The 20,112-nt window shown below is 50.3% G+C and overlaps 1 protein-coding gene across 1 annotated transcript; it reads left to right on the plus strand.

The window, feature by feature from the left end:
* The first annotated feature begins 220 nt into the window (after positions 1-220).
* On the plus strand, positions 221-19,571 carry CRLF2 (cytokine receptor like factor 2). The gene is made up of 8 exons (XM_014478399.2): positions 221-351; positions 5,303-5,405; positions 7,389-7,552; positions 8,643-8,776; positions 9,575-9,737; positions 10,939-11,044; positions 13,598-13,682; positions 17,247-19,571. The coding sequence occupies exons 1-8, from the start codon at positions 270-272 to the stop codon at positions 17,520-17,522; spliced, it is 1,113 nt and encodes a 370-aa protein (XP_014333885.2). The 5' UTR covers positions 221-269; the 3' UTR covers positions 17,523-19,571.
* Positions 19,572-20,112: the final 541 nt, after the last annotated feature.

Consider the following 20,112-nt stretch of genomic DNA (forward strand, 5'->3'; position numbering starts at 1 on the left):
GGACAACATCCACTATCTGAATAGCCTCTCTAGACAGTTGTATCCGGTGGGGCTGCACACATGATCGCCGAGGCTGAAAAAATGATTCTGCATTTTTTTTTTCCCTTTCTGACCAGTCATCTTTTAAAATAAAAGCATGAGTGTTTCCTGTAGTCATTTCCCCAGTTTCCTTTCCGCCTTTTAAAAAAAGGGGTGACCTTCATACGTTAGTCATGAGCCGAAGTCCTCTTGGAGGAGTCGACCTGCGGCTCGACGCCTCCACCTCCACCATGAGGCATGTCTTTCTGCCCTGGGCGGCCGCCGCTGTCCTCTTGCTGGGACACGCGAACGCTTCAGGGAAAACTAAACCGGGTAAGTCCTGCTTACAGCTGTAGCCGCCTGTCTGCGTGAAATGCCCTTGCTTTCAACATCTCTGCCTTTTTTTTTTTTTTTTTCATTTTTCTTTTTACGATGTCTTTTGCAAACTCACGGTTTTCTTTGTGAAACTGAGAAGAGCTTTCACAGGTTCCCCTCCCTGAGTTGGGAAGATCCCCTGGAGGAGGACACAGCAATCCACTCCAGTCTTCTAGCCTGGAGAATCCCCATGGACAGAGGAGCCTGAAGGGCTACAGTCCATGGGGGTCGCAAAGAATAGGTTACGACTGAAGTCTCTACAAACCTGGGTCTGCCTGTTGTAAAGGACCCTCTTCTTCATTGCCTTCAGGATTAGGTCCGGATGGGAAAAAGAGAAATGCAAGAGCCTGTGTCTAGAAAACTGAGAATCTGGGTGGTTTCACTGTGCTGCCTGCCTGCAAAGAGGTTGCAAGCCTTTTGCTTAAATTAATACTTACCTTTCTGTGGTGGGGCTTCCCTGACGGTTCAGACAGTAAAGAACCCACCTGCCAATGCAGGAGACCCAGATTCGATCTCTGGGTTGGGAAGATGCCCTGGAGAAGGGAATGGCTACCCACTCCAGGATTCTGGCCTGGAGAATCCCCATGGACAGAGGAAGCCTGGTGGGCTACAGCCTGTGGGGTTGCAAAGAGTTGGACACAACTGAGTGACTAATACTTTCACGCTGAGGGTGGCCCAGGTGGGAGCTGGCGATGGCACGTTCCTGATGTTCTTTTTCTGAACTGTCCTCGGGCATCACCCCACACTAGACCATCGCTGTCTGAGATGGCTTCTTGCCCAGCTGGTTTGGATGGGTCCTCGGGGACCTTCCGGGCTGAAGCCCTGGCGGGGATCGGTGGGGGGGGGTACTCCTGCACTTGGAGTTTGGGTGGAAAAGTGCAGTTTAGACCAGCTCTGGAATCTGAACCACTTGAAGCACAAATACAATAGTAAGATTTTGTTGTCGTTCAGTTGATCAGTCGTGTCCGACTCTTTGCGGCCCCATGGACTGCAGCACGCCAGGCTTCCCTGTCCATCACCAACTCCTGGAGTTTTCTCAAACTCATGTCCATCAAGTCGGTGATGCCATCCAACCATCTCATCCTCTGTCGTCCCCCTTCTCCTCCTGCCTTCAATCTTTCCCAGCATCAAGGTCTTTTCAAATGAGTCAGTTCTTTGCATCAGGTGGCCAAAGGATTGGAGCTTCAGCTTCAGCCTCAGTCCTTCCAATGAACATTCAGGACTGATTTCCTTTAGGATGGACTGGTTGGATCTCCTTGCAGTCCAAGGGGCTCTCAAGAGTCTTCTCCAACACCACAGTTCGAAAGCATCCATTCTTCGGTGCTCAGCTTTATTTATAGTCCAACTCTCACATCCATACCTGACTACTGGGAAAACCATAGCTTTGTTGCCAACAGACCTTTGTTGGCAAAATGATGTCTCTGCTTTTTAATACGCTGTCTAGGTTTGTCGTAGGTTTTCTTTCAAGGACATGGGAGAGGGCTTGGAAGGGCGGAGGGCTCATCCCCCTGTGAAGCTGGGCTCGGTCAGAACCTCCGTAGGAACTTCCTGGAAAATGCAGGGCTCACTTTATGAATGGCCTTTGTTTGCCTGAGGTCATTACGGGTGTGAGACCCTAAGAACCCACGGGGCGTGGTCTTAATAAAGCAGCCCCTCTTCCCACCCAAGGTCCCAGAGTTGTGTCGAGAGACCCCTCAGGGGCCGTTTCCACTCAGTCAATCCATTTTTAATGAACAGAGTCCGACTTCGTGGCTGCAGTGAACTGTCAGTATTTCCATCCGAGGCCATCATGCGTTGGTGGCAGGGCTACTAGGCTACTGACGGGGCCCCTTTGCCCCCCTCAGAAATGCCCTTGAACTTACAAGGAAAACGCACGCACCCCCAGCCCTGGGGACCAGATGTCTGGGCTCAAGGTGTCCCAGAACTGAGCTCCCTGCAGAGGCTCCAGGGGAGGGTCCTTCCTGCCTCTTCCAGCTTCTGGGGGCTCCAGGCATCCATTCCTGGGCTGGTGGCCACCTCCCTCCCACCTCTGCCTCCGTCTCCACATGGCTTCTCCTCTGTATCCATGTCTCCCCTCTTCTGTATTTTATAAGGACCCTGTCATGGGGTTCAGGGCCACCCCCATCCAGGAGGACCTCATCTCAGACCCTTCCCTTCAGCACACCTGCAAAGACGCCATTTCTTACTGAGGTCCTGTTCCCAGGTTCTGGGGTTAGCACGTAGGCGGGCCATTTGCAGAGCCACAGTCCAAGCCCTACAGGGTCTATTCAGGGGATGCTAGCATTTGAGAGAGACGGGGGTCCTTTTCTGCTTTGACAGGTCTTGCTGTCGTCGTAAGGGGAGGGAGGTCGTTGAAGCAGATGACCCGGTAGCCAGTCTGAGTCTGTGGCAGAGACGCAGGACAAAGGAACGGCTCTCGAGATGCTGTGTTTTATCTTATCTGTGTATTTACTTTCGGCCGTTGCTGGGTCTTCGCTGCTGTGCCCTTGAGTTCACGAGCTGCTCTAGAAGTAAGAAGGCGGTGTGGGCAAGAGACGGAGTGTGTGTGAGCAAGCACGTGTGTGCTTGAGTGCTCAGTCACTCAGTCGTGTCCGACTCTCTGCGACCCCGTGGACTGTAGCCCGCCGGGCTCCTCTGTCCATGAGATTCTCCAGGCGAGAACACTGGAAGGGGTTGCCATGCCCTCCTCCAGGGGATCTTCCCCACCCAGAGATGGAATCCATATCCCTTACATCTCTGGTATTGGCAGGTGGATTCTTTACCACTAGCGCCACCTGGGAAGCTAGTGAGATGAGATTACATATATACGTAGATATAGACATAGATGTCGGAGAAGGCAATGGCACCCCACTCCAGTACTCTTGCCTGGAAAATCCCATGGACGGAGGAGCCTGGAAGGCTGCAGTCCATGGGGTCGCTGAGGGTCGGACACGACTGAGCGACTTCACTTTCACTTTTCATTTTCATGCATGGGAGAAGGAAATGGCAACCCACTCCAGTATTCTTGCCTGGAGAATCCCAGGGACAGCGGAGCCTGGTGGGCTGCTATCTATGGGGTTGCACAGAGTTGGACCCGATTGAAGCATAACAGCAGCAGCAGCGTGTATACATGTAAAACCCTTTTTGTATCTGTAATAGCCAAACCTGCTTGAACTGCCCCAACCTTCCAGGATGGAAAAAGACCCCAGGACTCTATGTCAAACGATGTAACCAATGTTAACAAACAATGTAACAGATGACGTGCTGATTGCCCCCACGACCTGCCGCCCTGGATGACCTTACTCACACCCCCTTGGAAATACTCGGCAAGGCCCGGCTCCAAGTCCCTCTGAACGCCCTATCTCGCAGGAACAAATGCCTCTGATTCATCTGCATGTTTTTCTATACGTTCTCCAAATCGGGAAGCGGGTTCTACCTCTGGGGAGGCGGGTGGGTGCGGTGAGTTCTTGGTATTTACACGACGTGTCTGCCTATCGGAGACCTGCAGCTGGTACGTTTGTTCACGTCCAGATTGCTCTCGACCTTGCTGGTTTTCTGAGAAAACGTTGAAAAAAAAAGAAGTTACAGAACCAAAGTCATGTTTACAAAAGCCCCCAGAACTTTCAGAAGCGTCTGGATCTATGAGATAGGAGGCCCCCGTTTTCAAGACCCTCTTCCTGGGCCTCCCTGCTCACCAGTGTTAGATGACAAAGTCTGTGTCAGACGTGAGGAGGATCTGGGCGAAATGAAATTAGGCAAAAAAGGTGGATCGGGGCGGGGGCGGGGGTGTGATGTTCTGGTTAACAGCTTAGTTAATTTACTCGCCAGATGATTCAGCTCTTTAAAGCACACAACTCAATCCTTTTTTTTTTTTTTAAATAAAACATTATTTCTTTTTTAGTAGAAGGATAATTGCTTTACAGAATTTTTAGTTGACGTAGAGTTGATGCGTGAGCTTCCCCGGTGGCTCAGCGGTCAAGATTCTGCCCGCAGAGCAGTAGCCACGGAAACCTCGGGTTCGATTTCTGATTGGGGAAGATTCCCCTGGAGGCAGGCGTAGCAACTCACTCCAGGATTCTTGCATGGAGAATCCCACAGACAGAGGAGCACGGCGGGCTGCAGTCCACAGGGTCGCAAAGAGTCGGACGTGACGGAGCACGCACGCTTGCAGGCATAGCAGAGGCATCATGTATTAATATAAGTTACAGGTGTACAGCATAGCGATTCTCATCTTTGAAAAGCGATGCTCCCTTTACCGTTACTATAAAATAGTTTCTATACTCCCTTTGAAGAACTGCATCATTCTTGCATTATAGGTGCCAAACACACGCAGACTCTGGACACACAGGAAAAATATAAAATGTCTTGATAATTATAGATAACTAGATAGATACCTGTACATCATTACATAGATAGTTACCTAGATAGATGACATAGATGACAGTTGATTGATAGATATATAAATGCAGAGACGAGATAGATAACAACCCGATATAATGATAACGGTAATAGGTAACATGCTGAAATGATAATATTCTGGTTGCCTGCATGCTTAGTGACTCAGTCGTGTCTGACTCTTCACGACCCCATGGACCGTAGCCCATCAGGCTCCTCTGTCCATGGAATTCTCCAGGCAAGAACACTGGAGTGGGTTGCCATTTCCTCCTCCAGGGGATCTTCCCGGCCCGGGAATCGAACCCGCATTTCCTGTGACTTCCGCTTTGCCGATGGCTTCTCTATCCACTGAGCCATCATGGAAAGCCAATATTCTGGTTATGCCGGGCTAAATAAGATGCATGATCAAGTTTTTTTTTTTTTTTTTTTTAAGCACCGTATCATTCTTATGAGTGCTGACATCATTTTACAAATTTCAAAGCCTTTCCAGCATCGCCTCAAAGTCCTCTCTGCTTTTTTTTTTTTTTCTGCACAGGAAGCGCATTGCAACTTCAGGTGATCAACTTTAACTTCGAAACGGTGCAGGTTACGTGGAACTCAAGTGCATACGCTGGGATTAATTTCACGTTCATTTACAAGTAAGTGCCGCCACGGGGATTAATATCAGGTCCGTCTGCAAGTAAAGGGCCCCCCCACCACCCCTCCACGGAAAACCATGCCTTCGGATAAAGCATTTCCCCTCGGAAGAGGGCACCACGGGGGCAGCCAGGAAGTGAAGGTGTGAAAAACCATACGTGCAAGTGTGAATGTGTGCGTATGCCCTCTGGACAGCTCCCCCCTCCCACCACCACCACCAGTATCACCACAAGCACAACCACAGCTCCCAGACCTTCTAACCGGGGGATGACTGAGTCTCTCTCGAAACTGCCTGGACTCTCGCAGGAGATGCAGAGCGGTCTGCCCCCATGGGGCCCCCTGCAACGTCCCGGCAACCGTCTTTGCCCACCTTCAACTCCGTCGCCTTCAACTATATTCCCTGCTGACCAGGGGCCGCCTTCCAAAAAACCCCATTTCCCGCTTTCACAGGGCGCTTTGCCCTGCCTGACTCAACCACGACCTGAGTGGCCACGTGGGAGGCAGGGTTTTTTTTTCCAGTGAATTTGGTCTCAGTTCTGTAAAGAGTGGGGTGTTTGGTGAGGGCTTGAGTCGTTGCCATCTGATAAAACATGAGGTAGGCAGGAAGGCAAACAGAAGAGGGAAATTTTTAAGATGAATTTGTTGGCAAAATAAGACTCATGGGGCAAAGAAACAAGTGCTGGATGGTACAGATGGTCTCACAGATAGCTCATTTCATTTTTTTTTTTTTCCCTGAGCAGCTGTTTGTCCTGTCGTACGGGAGATAATTCTTGATCTCATCACAGATTGGGGTTGAGTTTTAAGGATGGAGTGTAAACCTGTCTCTAGGCTTCCCGTTCACATTGCAGGAGAGTCTCAAACCTTTATCCAATTTTGGCACGTCCATATTAAAAGTGCATCCTTGAATCAAGGGCTTGGTTGCTCTGGAGGTCAATTATTTACGGATACCAATTTATTGATTGCTCATGGTATTGATATGTGACAGCAATTATTATTATTGAGACCATTAATAGTATCCTAGCTGGTCTCAACAAAGTACAGCAAGCTGGGTAACTGGGAAGAATGGAAAAACAAAATGTATCCTCCCCTTAGTCCTGAGAACCAGACGTCTGAGGTCAAGGGGTCCCCGGGCTGAGCTCCCTGCAGAGGCTCCGGGGAGGGACCTTCCTGCCTCTTGCAGCTTCTGGGGGCTCCAGGCGTCCATCCCTGGGCTGGTGGCCGCCTCCCTCCCATCTCCGCCTCCGTCTCCATGTGGCTTCTCCTCTGTGTCCGTCTGTCTCCTCTTCTGTGTTTTATAAGGACCCTGTCGTGGGGTTTAGGGCCACCCCCATCCAGGAGAACCCTCATCTCAGACCCTTCACTCCATCACAGCTGCAGAGACACTGCTTCTTAATAAGGTCTTGTTCACAGGTTCCGGGTTAGCAGGTAGGCATGCCTTTTGCAGAGCCACCGTTCAACTCCTAGGGATCTATCGAAGGGCCATCAACATTTGAGAGAGACGGGGTTCCTTTTCTGTTTTGACAGGTCTTGCTCTAGTGGTAAGGGGAGGGAGGTCGTCGAAGCAGATGACCTGGTGCCCACTCTGAGTCCGTGGCAGAGATGTGGGGCAAAGGAACGGCCCTCGCGATGCTCTTTATTTTTTATTTGAACTACGTGTATGATCGTTGGCTGCGCTGAGGCTTTGCTGCTGTGCGGTCTTGTCTCTAGTTGTCGGGTGTGACACTCTTCTGTGGTGGAGAACCCCCTTTAGGGTGCACGGACTTCATGATTTGCAGCTTGCAGGCTCTAGGGAGTAGGGCCCATCATTGCGGTTCACGGGCTTGGTTGCTCTGCGGCACGTGGGATCTTCCCCGCCCAGGGATCCAACCCGAGTCTCCTGCATCGGCAGGCGGATTGCTTTTTTACCGCTGAGCCACCAGGGAAGCCCCAAGATGTTATTTTCAAGGACGTGACACGACTGAGTGATTCTGTTTTTAAAATCACAGATTCCATAAAAAGGAGGAATATAGACCATGCCCCGACTACATCCTTCAACACGGTTACAGGGCCGGGTGCCTGCTGGAGGTACAAAGAGATGGACCTCTGTATTTTTCCATCCGGAATGGGACAGAGCCTCTTCTCACCAAGGACCTGGCCATTAGTACTTACCGTACGTATGACGTACCTTGAGGGCTGACTACGCATCTCGGGTGAGGAGCCATCGTACATGTGGAGTGAACCAGTCTCTCCAAAGCTTGCTGCTTTGATCTACGTTTCTGCGGTGTCATGGTCCTTCCTTTCTTTCTTTTTCATTGAGGGTTGGAATGTCAGAGGTCCGTCTTAGAATCCGGTGGGAGGTTCGACCCTTGGGTGCGGAAGATTCCCCTGGAGGAGGAAATGGCAACCCACTCCAGTATTCTCGCCTGAAGAATCCCATGGACGGAGGAGCCTGGCGGGGCTACATTCCACGGGGTCGCAAGAGTCAGACATAAAAAGCAACAATATAGCCGATGAACAATGTTGATGGTTTCAGGTAGACAGGAAGGGACTCACCCACACATACACATGTATCCATCCTCCCCCAGACTCCCCTCCACCCAGGATGCCAGGTGACACTGAGCAGAGCTCCCTGTGCTGTCCAGCAGGTCTTTGCTGGTTCTCCATGTTAAACACTGCAGTGTGTCCATGTCCATCCCAGACTCCCTGACTATCCCTTCCCCATCCTTTCCCCCTTGGGGACCATAAGTTTGTTCTCTGTCTCTTTCTGTTTTGTAACTACCTTGATTTGTATCACACCTTTTTAGAGTCTGCGTATAACGGATGTCATAGCATGTTTTTGCTTCTCTGTCTGACTGTTCAATCCCACGGTCTCTAACGACCTCATCTTACGTTAAACGGTTACCTCCTGTAATGATCCTCTTTCCAGAGCTGGTGAAGGGCTAGGGGCCAGGAGTTCAAGGCGACTTTTTCTGGTGGGAACACAATTCGTTGAATGACACATCCTGAAATCTTTCTCCACCGGTTTCAGGGGGGCTCCTTTCCACGAGACCCCCCCTGGGTCCTTGGACAGCTGGCTAACCCTTCTAACTGTCCATGCGCTAAAGACAAGGGAACCTCACGTCTCATGAAGTATCAGGGAGAGGACAGGGAGCAGGCAGAGAGGAAGGTGAATCGAAGCCCAGGGACCGCTGTGAGTTCAGAGATGGTCCGTGTTTATCTTCACAGCGGTGTTGGTCACTGTGCTGTCTCTTCATTCTCAGTGAAACCCAGATCCCCCGGCGCCCTGAGCTTCCAGTGGCGCGAGGAGGCCGTGACGGTTACCTGCTCCAGCCTGGGATACAACGATCTGCAGTACGAAATCCAACACAAGACCGTCTTTGACGCTGAGTGGCAGGTGAGGTTCCATTGTCTCAGGTCGGGTGTGAGTAGGCACCCTCGGGATGGAGAGACGGAGAGGCACAGACATCCAGACTTGTTTAATGCACTTGCTCACGTGATTATGGGCTTTCCTGGTGGCTCAGACGCTAAAGAATCTGCCTGCAATGCAGGAGACCCGGGTTCGATCCCTGGGTGGGGAAGATCCCCTGGAGGAGGGCATGGCAACCCACTTCAGTATTCTTGCCTGGAGAATCCCATGGACAGAGGAGCCTGGTGGGCTACAGTCCACGGGGTCGCAGAGAGTCGGGCACGACTGAGCGGCTAGCATTTTCTTTATCACTTTCCCTGGTAGGTCCAGTGCTTAGGAATCTGCCTTGCAAAGCAGACCACGTGGGTGGGTTCCATCCCTGGTCCGGGAACCCAGGATTCCATGTGCGTCAGGGAAGCTCAGCCTGTGAGGCAATGACTGAGCCTGTGTTCTGTGATGAAGATCCCGCGTATTACAGCTGAGACCTGATGTAGCCAAATAAATAAATACATTAAAAAAATTACTTTGTAAAAAGGAAGACCTTAGAAAGTCTTCAAAAGCATCTTTCATCATGTTTGTTATGGCGGATTTATTTCCTTTTTGGAGGGAAGGGCATTTTTTTTTTTTGCTGTTGTTTATTGTTTTTTTGCTGTTGTTTCTGAGGATAAACATCTGCCCAGAGAGAAGTGAAACTGGAAGCAGGAATCTCATGCAAATCTGTGGGACAAGATGAACGTGTCAGGCTAAAGCGTCAGTCAGGGGTCACAGTGTTTTTTTCCGCTCCAGTCCACAGAGGCAGAGACCTGCAACGTCACCATCGATGGTTTGGATACTGAGAAGTGTTATTTCTTCCGGGCCAGGGTGAAAGCCCTGGAGTTTGCCTACGGCTCGGAAACGTACCCCAGTGACTGGTCAGAGGTGACATACCAGCAGAGGGGTGAGCTGCGAGGTAATGCTTGTCACGCAGCATCGCTGCCCAATACAGGCCAGTGGGCTCCGTTCGGGGAGGGCAGAATGGGCTGCCTGAAAACATGGATGACCCCAAGGCCTTCTGCAGAGGTCACTGTGGAAGCAATGCCTCTTCCTGTGGCCGTTATCATCGGACTAAGCTTCACTTTTATTTCTGTTGACCCAGCAAGAATAATAAGTGATATTTCTGAATGTTGTTGGGCTTCCCTTGTGGCTCAGCTGGTAAAGAATCTGCCTGCAATGCAGGAGACCGGGGTTTGAGCCCTAGGTTGGGAAGATTCCCTGGAGAAGGGAAAGGCTACCCACTCCAGTATTCTGGCCTGAAGAATCCCATGGAGAGACGAGCCTGGTGGGCTACAGTCCATGGGGTCACAAAGAGTTAGACACGACTGAAGTGACTTAGGACGCAGGTGTAGATAAGCTGATGGTGGATAAATGGCAGAGACAGATAGATGAGATACACAGATCGACATAGATAATGACAGGCGGTAGACAAGTAGATGGATAATAGACAGATAGATGATAGACAGACGTGTGGACACCTGCTCATTTGCTTCAGTTGTGTTCGACTCTGTGACCCCATAGATTGTAGCCCACCAGGCTCCTCCGTCCATGGGATTCTCCAGGCAAGGATACTGGAGTGGGTTGCCATTTCCTCCTCCAGGGGATCGTCCCGACCCAGGGATCGAACCTGGGTCTCTTGTGTCTCCTGCATTGGCAGGCAGATTCCTTACTGCTGACCCAGCAGTGAAGTCCCAGGGAGACATATAAATAGATGATAGATGGAAAGACAGACAGATGGATAGAGACACAGATAGATAGACAGCTGGACAGATAGACAGACAGACAGATGGATAGAGACACAGATAGATAGACAGACAGACAGATGGATAGAGACATAGACAGACAGACAGCTGGACAGATAAGACAGACAGACAAAAATCAAGCCCTGGTACCCTCAAACACCCCTGGGAGTAAGGTGAGTCTGTGCTCCCTTCTGCCCGACGTCTCCCTCTCCAGTGTACCCACCTCTCCTTACCAGGATATTTCACACCAAAAGCAAGATCTGCTGATGCTGACAATTCTCAAGGGAAAGAAAAACCACAGTGGGCGGGTGGGGATTAGAGCGTGACCCCGTATCATGTTGAAAACTTCACAGGTCTCATTCCATTTCCCTTTAGATTCGTGCTGGGAAAACAGCCTTTTCCCCAAATTTATTTTAATTGCTGGCATGGTCTCCTTCCTGACAGTCTTCCTTCTGCTTCTGTCTCTATGGAAACTGCACAGGTAAGGAGGCCCCCACCAGAATCCTCAGATACCTGGGTTTGGTTCCCATATGCAGTGAGTTGGGCAAAAATAATAATAATAATAACAATTGTGTGATGTGATTATTTAGCTGAATATCACTTTCTCTCTAATGCACATGGTATATGACAAGAAAACAGAGAGGTGAATAGAGCCAAAGGTGTGGAGATAGCTGCAGAATTTGTTGAGAAATATTCTCACGAAGACCATAAGATGCAGGAATGTTCATTCCTATGAGTGTTATTGCTGTTCAGTCACTGAGTTGTGTCTGACCCCATGGACGGCAGCACGCCAGGCCTCCCCGTCCATCACCAACTCCTGGAGTTTGCTCAAACTCATGTCCATCAAGTCAGTGATGCCATCCAACCATCTCGTCCTCTGTCGTCCCCTTCTCCTCCTGCCTTCAATCTTTCCCAGCATCGGGGTCTTTTCCAATGAGTCAGTTCTTCACATCAGGTGGTCAAAGGATTGGAGTTTCAGCTTCAGCATCAGTCCTTCCAATGAATATTCAGGACAGATTTCCTTTAGGATTGGTTTGATCTCCTTTCCATCCAAGGAGTCTCAAGAGTCTTCTCCAACACCACAGTTTGAAAGCATCCGTTCTTCGGCGCTCAGCCTTCTTTACTGTCCAGCTCTCGCATCTGTACATGACTTACTGGAAAAAAAACATAGCTGTGACTATGCCGACCTTTGTCAGCAAAGTGATGTCTCTGCTTTTTAATAATATTTCTAAGTTTATTGTAGTTAACTTTGTTCAAACGCACACCCCACTGAGCTCTGTTCTCCTATCATGTTAGAATGACAAGCACGTAGAACATCTTTTAATTTTTATTCATATTTATTAAAGACAACTTGGTGAGTGATGTGAGGAGAATCGGACAAGAAAAGCTTGTAAATCCAGTTACAGATATAGCAAAACATAATTCTCTGAAACCATAGAAAACTTTTCCAAAAATACGATATTAAATAGTTCTCTCTGTTATCCTTCCAGGCAATAATTTAACCGCTGCCATTTCCAGCCTTATTCAAGCTCAGTTGTGCCCGGGCGTTTGACTGTTGATGATGTTCGAAGGGACTGATGCTCAGGACTGTGGGCGCCATCTTTGTTTCTGAGGTTGCCGTTTCCATAGCAACAATGGGGCGCCATCTTTGTTTCTCCGGTTGCCGTTTCCATAGCAACACTGGGAGCGATGCATAGAGAAAGATGGGGTGCCATTCTGGACCACTCACGCTGGGTCTGAGCCAGGCTGAGTTAGACAGTTTCAAGGACCTTCCATCATGGTTGGATATAGCATGGGGGTAATTCTCTTAATTCTTGCAAACTGCCCATTAATTCTTCAGTCTAGATTCCCTGCTTTCAGCAGCTTAGACACATGCCACCTTCATCGTTCTCTCTTGGGGAACAGAGGAAGTAGGGAGTAGGGAGGAGATGCAGCAGTCAGATAGGGGTGTTGACAAGTGACAGGTCTGATGTTTTTTTTTTTTTTTTTTTTGGTCTTGTTGTTTTGTTTTGCTGTGGTGTTTTTAGTTCAAAACTGAAACCACTCCTAAGGGAATCTGAGGAATACACTTCTTTGGGGGGAAAAAAACACTCCTCCTGTCTTTAAGAAAGCTTCTGTTACAATGAGTGGTCTAATCAACTGTATTATTTTCCCGGAGCTGCCATAACAAAGCACTAAAGACTGGGGGCTCAAACAACAGACATTTATTTCTCCCAGTCCTGGAGGTTGGAGCCTGAGGTCCGGGTGTGGGCAGGGCTGGTTCCTCCTGAGACCTCTCTCCTGGGCATGCAGATGGCCGTGTCCTCCGAGTCTGCACATGCTCCTTCCCCTCTGTGTGCGTGTCTGTGTCCTGACCTCCTCTTATTATGAGGATCCCACTCCCATCGGATTAGCATCCTATCAGACGAGAACCTCTCAGGTTCTGTTCCTAGGGGCCTGCAAATTAAACTGGCCAACCAAAGACAGTAACAGAAGAATATGCCTATATTTCTTTTTGGATGTCATATTTTTAAGTGCACAAGGCATTCTCAGGAAGCAAGTGAACAGCTAACCAGGCAGTTCATCTGGGGACTTTTATAGCATTTTAACAAAGGGCAATAATCTGTGGAGAAGTCACCAGGCAAAGGAACAGGGAGTCTGGATGGGCGTAAATTGTGGGGGAGTGATTAAGAGGTGTGTCAGACAAACTGCAGGCAGATGAAGGTTGTCTGAATGGAATCATCTTGACACCATCTTGGTGATATGACTCATTCTCCATTTCTTGCTACAGGAGGGCGCACTTTTATGAATGGAATTATTGTGTTTTTTTTTTTTTCAATCAGGAGGGAAACTGATGCTCTCCTTTCAGGCAGATGGGAGAGGGCAGAGAGCATCTCTTGGCTCTGTTTTTCTCAAGCGGATGCAATTCCCCCAAAGTGCTGAGCCCCCGAGATCCATATGCAGCTGTCCTGGGCCCCTGGTGGGGGTCTTTCCACGTGGATGCCCCGCTCGGGCGTGCCAGCCCATCTGACCAGACTATCCATGTCCATTTCAGGATTAAGAAGGTTCTCATGCCCAGCGTTCCTGATCCCAAGTTCTCCTTCTTGGGGCTCTTTGAGTCCCACCAAGGTAACTTCCAGGTAAGCAGCATCTCCTTGTGCAAGCTTGCTCTGGGCGGGCCTAATATCACCCCTCTTCAATATTTTATTTTTTTTTTTTCTGCCTAGAGGTATTTCTTTAATCAGCTTTTTATTTTGCATTGGGGTATAGCCTATTAATGACAGTTTCAGCTGGACAGCAAAGAGACTCAGCCATACATGTATCCATTCTCCCCCAAACTCCCCTCCCATCCAGGCTGCCACGTGACATTGAGCAGAGTTCCCTGTGCTGTCCAGCAGGTCCTTGCTGGTTCTCCATGTTAAACACAGCAGTGTGTCCATGTCCATCCCAAACTCCCCGACTATCCCTTCCCCCACCCTTCCCCCTGGGAACCGTAAGTTCATTCTCTGGCCTGTGAGCCTGTTTCTGTTTTGTGCGTAAGTTCACTTGTATCATTTCTCTTTGGAGTCTGCATGTAAGGGCTGCCATAGGATATCGCTCCTTCTCTGTGTGACTTTCTTCACTTGGTATAATAATCTCTAGGTACATCTCTGTTGCTGCAAATGGCATTTATTTCATCCTTGTTATGAGTAAGCAACATTCCAGTGTGTATATATATACCCCACATGTCCTTTATCGGGGGCTTTCCCGGTGGCTCAGATAGTAAAGAATACGCCTGCAAAGCAGGAGGCCTGGGTTCGATGCCTGGATGGGGAAGATCCCCCTGGAGGAGGAACTGTCTGCTCATTAGTGTGTGGATGGACACTTAGGCCGCATCTGTGTCTGGGCCATTGTAAACAGAGTTGTAATGAACACTGGGGCTGATTCATCATTAATGAAAAAGAAAAAAAAAAAATCAACAAACGGTTTTTATTCCTCTTTAAACGCCTGCGAGCCTCTTCGAATCCGACAGCAGCGGTTTACCGTTTTTCTGTTTCGGTCAGAGAAAGTGGATCCAAGGGTCTCCGAGGGCGGCTTCTCTTGAAATCAGTCTCTTGAAATCCTGCCGCAGGACCATGGGATTTTCCAGCCTCCTCGCCTTCTGATCTTATCGGAAGGTTCAGTTCTGACACTGTTCCCACTGCAGGGGGGCCGACAGCGAAACCTGCATTTCCGCTTTTCGACTTTGATGGTCGCTGCATTTCCGCTTTTCAACGTTTATGGTCGTTAAACTTCGTTCCGTGATAAGCTTTTACAGGGGGCCGAGGAGGAACTGGGGAGGAGGGAGCGAGGGCGGGTCCGGCTCCCCGCATCACCAGGTGTGGATTTGATAGGACGCCGGGAGCAGTCCCCTGGGGCTGCCACAAACCTGGGGGTGCAAAGCATCACACACTCATCCTCCCCCCGGTCCTGGGGACCACGCGTCTGAGGTCAGGGGGTCCCAGGGCTGAGCTCCCTGCAGAGGCTCCAGGGGAGTGTTCTCCACACCTCCTCCAGCTTCTGGGGGCTCCGGCGTCCCTCCCTGGGCTGGTGGCCGCCTCCCTCCCGTCTCCGCCTCCGTCTCCACGTGGCTTCTCCTCTGCGTCCCTGTCTCTCCTCTTCTGTGTTTTATAAGGACCCTGTCCCTGGGTTTAGGGCCACCCCCATCCAGGAGGAACCTCATCTCAGACCCTTCACTGCATCACATCTGCAAAGAAAAGAGCTCATTTCCAAATTAAGTCCTGTTCCCAGGTTCTGAGGGGGTAGCACTCGGGTATATCATTATTTTAGAAAGAGAGTGCAGTGTTTGGTTTGTTTGTTTTTGCTCGGTTGCTTCAGTTGTATCCAACACTTTGTGACCCCATCAACTGCAGCCCCCAAGGCTCCTCTGTCTGAGGGATTCTCCAGGCAAGAATCCTGAAGTGGGTTGCCGTTTCCTTCTCCAGGGGATCTTCCTGACTCAGGGATCAAACTCCTATCTCTTAGGTCCTCTGCCTTGGTGGGCGTTCCCCCCCCCCCCATTAGCACCACCTGGGAAGTCCATTAAGCTTCCTAAACAGGCAAAGTGAATTGTAAAACTAATTAGGTGTAGGAGATGAAAAGAAGAAAAAAAAAATTTTTTTTTCTTCTAACCTCTTAAGTGCTGTCCCTGGGGCCCTGCAAATTAAACAGACCAGAGAGATGAAAGAGAGAGGTGAACACCCCCAAGAGGTAGTTAGACCATGGGGCTGATTTGCCATTTTAACAAAGGATGATGGACTGTTCGGAAAAGACTAGGTAAAGGAAACGGGGTTGGGGACCTGTGAGTGGCAGGTGAGATGTGAGGAGGTGACTAGCAAACGCATAAGAAGTGAGGGTTGTTTAGTGAGATTTTATGCAGACTCAAGCTCTCTGAGGTGATAAGCGTTGTCCAGTGTTCTTGCCTGGAGAATCCCAGGGATGGGGGAGCCTGGTGGGCTGCCGTCTATGGGGTCGCACAGAGTCGGACACCACTGAAGCGACTTAGCAGCAGCAGCAGCTGGAGCTGGAAGGGATCCGGTGACTCTTCCAAATGTACATGTACTTTCCCAAAGGGGCATTAATTAACATTAACCTCAATTTTAGGGAGGATCAGTGGAGAGCAGCGAACATGCTCTGCAACTCTTCATACTTAACTGCCTTGAGGTCAGCGTCCTCCGCACGTCAAAGGGGCATATTTGGGAGTTGCGTCCCGGTCCCCCTAATAGGGGAGGAAAGGGGGTTACAACAGAATTTAGGACAGGGAATCTCATTTTTTTCCCCCAAAATTGGGGCTAGAAGAAGGAGCCGGGGAGGGATGTTAGAAGGGAGTGAGGAGTCCCCTTGAGGAGGGCAGTCCCATGGAGCTGCCAACCTCAGGAAATCTTGGGTCACCTGTTAGAAATTCGGCGTCCGCCCCCTCAGACCTGCTGACAGAAGGTCCTCCTTCTGACGAATCATCAGTCCCATCTCAGACAGCACACCTGGGGGTGGAGAACAGATCTCGGTTTCTGAAAAGATGTTCAGGCGCCCTCCTGTGTCTTGAGTGACCACAGGCCGGCGCTTTGAGGCTGATGACAGAAGGCAGGTGTGAAAACCACAGGATTCCAGACCTAGAGGCTAGATACGAGAGCTTTTTTTGTCTCAACCGGGGAAAGTGTCCGCGCCGGGGACATGTGTGAAGACACACCAGCTCCGAAGGCAGGGCTTTGAGACACAGAGTCTGAGCCACAGTAACTTTTTTAATTTTAATTTTTTTAATACCAAAAACATTTTGTATTGGGGTATAGATGATTAACAATGTGAACAGCAAGTGGAGACTCAGCCGTCCATACACGTGTATCCATTGTTCCCCAACCTCTCCTCTCATCCAGGCTGCCACATGACATTGAGCAGAGTTCCCTGTGCTGGACAGCAGGTCCTTGCTGGTTCTCCATGTTAAACACAGCAGTGTGTCCATGTCCATCCCAAACTCCCTGACTATCCCCTCCCCCATCATTCCCCCTGGGAACCATACGGTTATTACAGAGTATTGAGCAGAGTTCTCTGTGCTGTCCAGCAGATCGTTGCTGCTTCTCCATGTTAAAGACAGCAGTGTGTCCATGTCCATCCCAGACTCCCTGACTATCCCTTCGCCCATCCTTCCCCCTGGTGACCATAAGGTTATTACAGACGTTTCCTCCTTGCAGGAGTGGATCAAGGACACACAGAATGTGGCGCCCTTGAACAAAATGGAAGACGGGGAGCTGGAGTGCGCCCCTGAAGACGCCGTGGTGGTCCAGCCGGCCGAGGCCGAGATGCCCAAGACCGTGCTGATGACGAGCCCACTGTACTCGCAGACGGGGGAGGAAGAGGCCATTGGGGATTTCAGCCAGCTCCCTCGCCAGCCGCCCCAGGGCCGTGGGGTGGTCTCTCTTGGGGATTTCACGTTTGTGATGAGCGACCACTCTTACATGATGTTATGAGGGGGTGCAAACTCACAAGCCAACATCCAAATCTACGTTGATGCTTGACGACCTGAGAGAACATCTTGGGAGCCAAAAAATCCACCACGAAGGGGACTCCCCGGAACCGAGGGTGCTGACGTCTAAGGTCGCCCAGTGCTCCAACGCCCCAACCCGCGTCTGAGGTCACCCACAACCAGTGCATCCCATTCATGCCGACATCCAGGGGCTTGAAGGTGGACTGCCTGTAAGCGGCAGACGCTTGGTCGGGCTGGTTCTTGCTGTCTCCTGGTTCACAGAAATCATAAGGGAAGATGACCAAGACCACCCTGCTTTGCACATGCCCGCCCGCTCCTGTCCTTCCCATATCCACTCGCAAGAGGTTCCTGCATCATTTCTCACTCATCACACGTAGCCAGCAGGCGAGGTGCAGAACGCCTGCTTTACTGACACCAGCCACCCGCCTCCCACCCCAGAGAGGCAAAAAAGCCCCTTTCTGCAATCACCGAGGCATTTTACAAACCGCGGTTCCGTTAAACCAGTGACTTGGGACCTTGCTCCTGAGACATGCTTGAATGTAATGGCGCTCTGCAGGGACAGAGCTTCCCAGGCTGAATGTACATCATTGTTTCTTTTTGATACTGACATTTTTAAAAAAGTGTGACCATGAGAACTATGGTAGAATGTAAGCGGTTGCTGCTGTTCGTGGAGACAGGAAGATGGCAGTTGGATCCCCCTTAGACTTCAGGTCGGAGAAGGCGATGGCACCCCACTCCAGTACTCTTGCCTGGAAAATCCCATGGGCGGAGGAGCCTGGTAGGCTGCAGTCCATGGGGTCGCTAAGAGTCAGACACGACTGAGCGACTTCACTTTCTCTTTTCACCTTCATGCATTGGAGAAGGAAATGGCAACCCACTCCAGTGTTCTTGCCTGGAGAATCCCAGGGACGGGGGAGCCTGGTGGGCTGCCGTCTATGGGGTCTCACAGAGTCAGACACGACTGAGACTCAGCAGCAGCAGCAGCAGACTTCAGGTACAGGAGCTTTCTAGGCATCTAGAGTATTGATTTCTCAGGTGGTTTTTTGTGCTTTTTTTTTCAGGCTGGCACTGAATTTATCTTGTCTATATCTGCAGGATGCAGTAAACAAGCTTGATCAGATATACCTGGAGTCTGTGTGTGTGTGTGTCTGTGGTGTCGAGGATGTCTAATTTAGCAGAATGTCTCCCCATCCTAGAAAACTCCTCCACAAAGGTAGAAATGAAAGAAATCACCTTTATCACTGAACAAACAGCAAGCCAGTGTGAAGTGGAAAATGCCTCCTGCGTGTCAAATAAACCAGATGTCTCACAGCCATCAGCGATGTCTCCCCTCCGAGTTCGAATGTTGGTCAGTCGCCAAATCGTGTCTGACTGTGACCCCATGGACTGCAGCACACCAGGCTTCCTTGTCCTTCACCAACTCCCAGAGTTTACTCAAACTCATGTCCATCGAGTCGGTGATGCCATCCAATTATCTCATCCTCTGTCACCCCCTTCTCCTCCCGCCTTCAATCTTTCCAAGCATCAGGGTCTTTTCCAATGAGTCAGCTCCTTGCATCAGGTGGCCAAAGGATTGGAGCTGCAGCTTCAGCATCAGTCCTTCCAGTGAATACTCAGGACTGATTTCCTTTAGGATGGACTGGTTGGATCTCCCTTGGACAAATATGAATGTGAGCTCCCAAAACTGTGATCCAGAAGATGCCGCCCCCCCAAACCCCCCTAATCCATGCCCATGGTGAGCGCTGAGGGGCAGAGGAGCTGGGGAAAATGCAAGAATCAGCCATCCGTGACCTCTTTCACTCCTTAAGGTGAGCAAGGAAACAGGCTTGGCCCCAGATAGCAGAGGTGAATATGAAAGGAGTGAATTCAGTGAGCCCACAAGCTTGCATCCTCCCTTACACAGAATGCTAAATTCCTTCCCTTGATATCTGATCTTTGACGTTCAGACCTGCCTGCTCCCTCTGTTGCAAACTTGCACACAGCCTGACTCCCCCTCCCGCCTCCTCGGAGCTGTATTCTCAGAGCTACGGAGATGCTGGCTTGGAGTCCTACATGCAGTCCCACCGAATAAAATAACCCTCTGTTTTCAGCTGCTCACTAATTTTCAGTTGACACCAGAATGCAACACCCATCTCAGGAAGCCAGCTTGACAGGGTATTGCAAACGGAGAAAGACTCTCATCCCATTTTTTTTTTTTTTTCAGCTCAGCAACCCGTTCCCTGGGCCTTTTCCAGAAAACACGGCTACGTGTCTTATATCTGTGGGGTGTGGGTTTTGCAACCTGGGGCCAGGTTTCCAGCTGCACTCAGGCCCCCCGCGCCTTCCCCGGAGGCTGGGCGTTCACCAGGTCGCTCCTGGTGTGGAAGGGTCATGCCTGGGTCAGAGGTGCTGTGCAAGGTGGCCAGTCGGGGAGCGGGGACCCCAGAAGTCACTGCTCCGCGAGGCAGATCCCAAGCTGGGCAGTAGGGTGGGGCAGGGGATTTTGTGAGCAGGGAGAAAGTTTAGAACATCCTGTTTCAGAAAAAGTGCTTTGTTCTGAAACCACTGCATCCCACGGCCCCGGAACAGTTCAG

This window comes from Bos mutus, chromosome X (genome assembly GCF_027580195.1).
Source record: "Bos mutus isolate GX-2022 chromosome X, NWIPB_WYAK_1.1, whole genome shotgun sequence".
NCBI lineage: Eukaryota > Metazoa > Chordata > Mammalia > Artiodactyla > Bovidae > Bos > Bos mutus.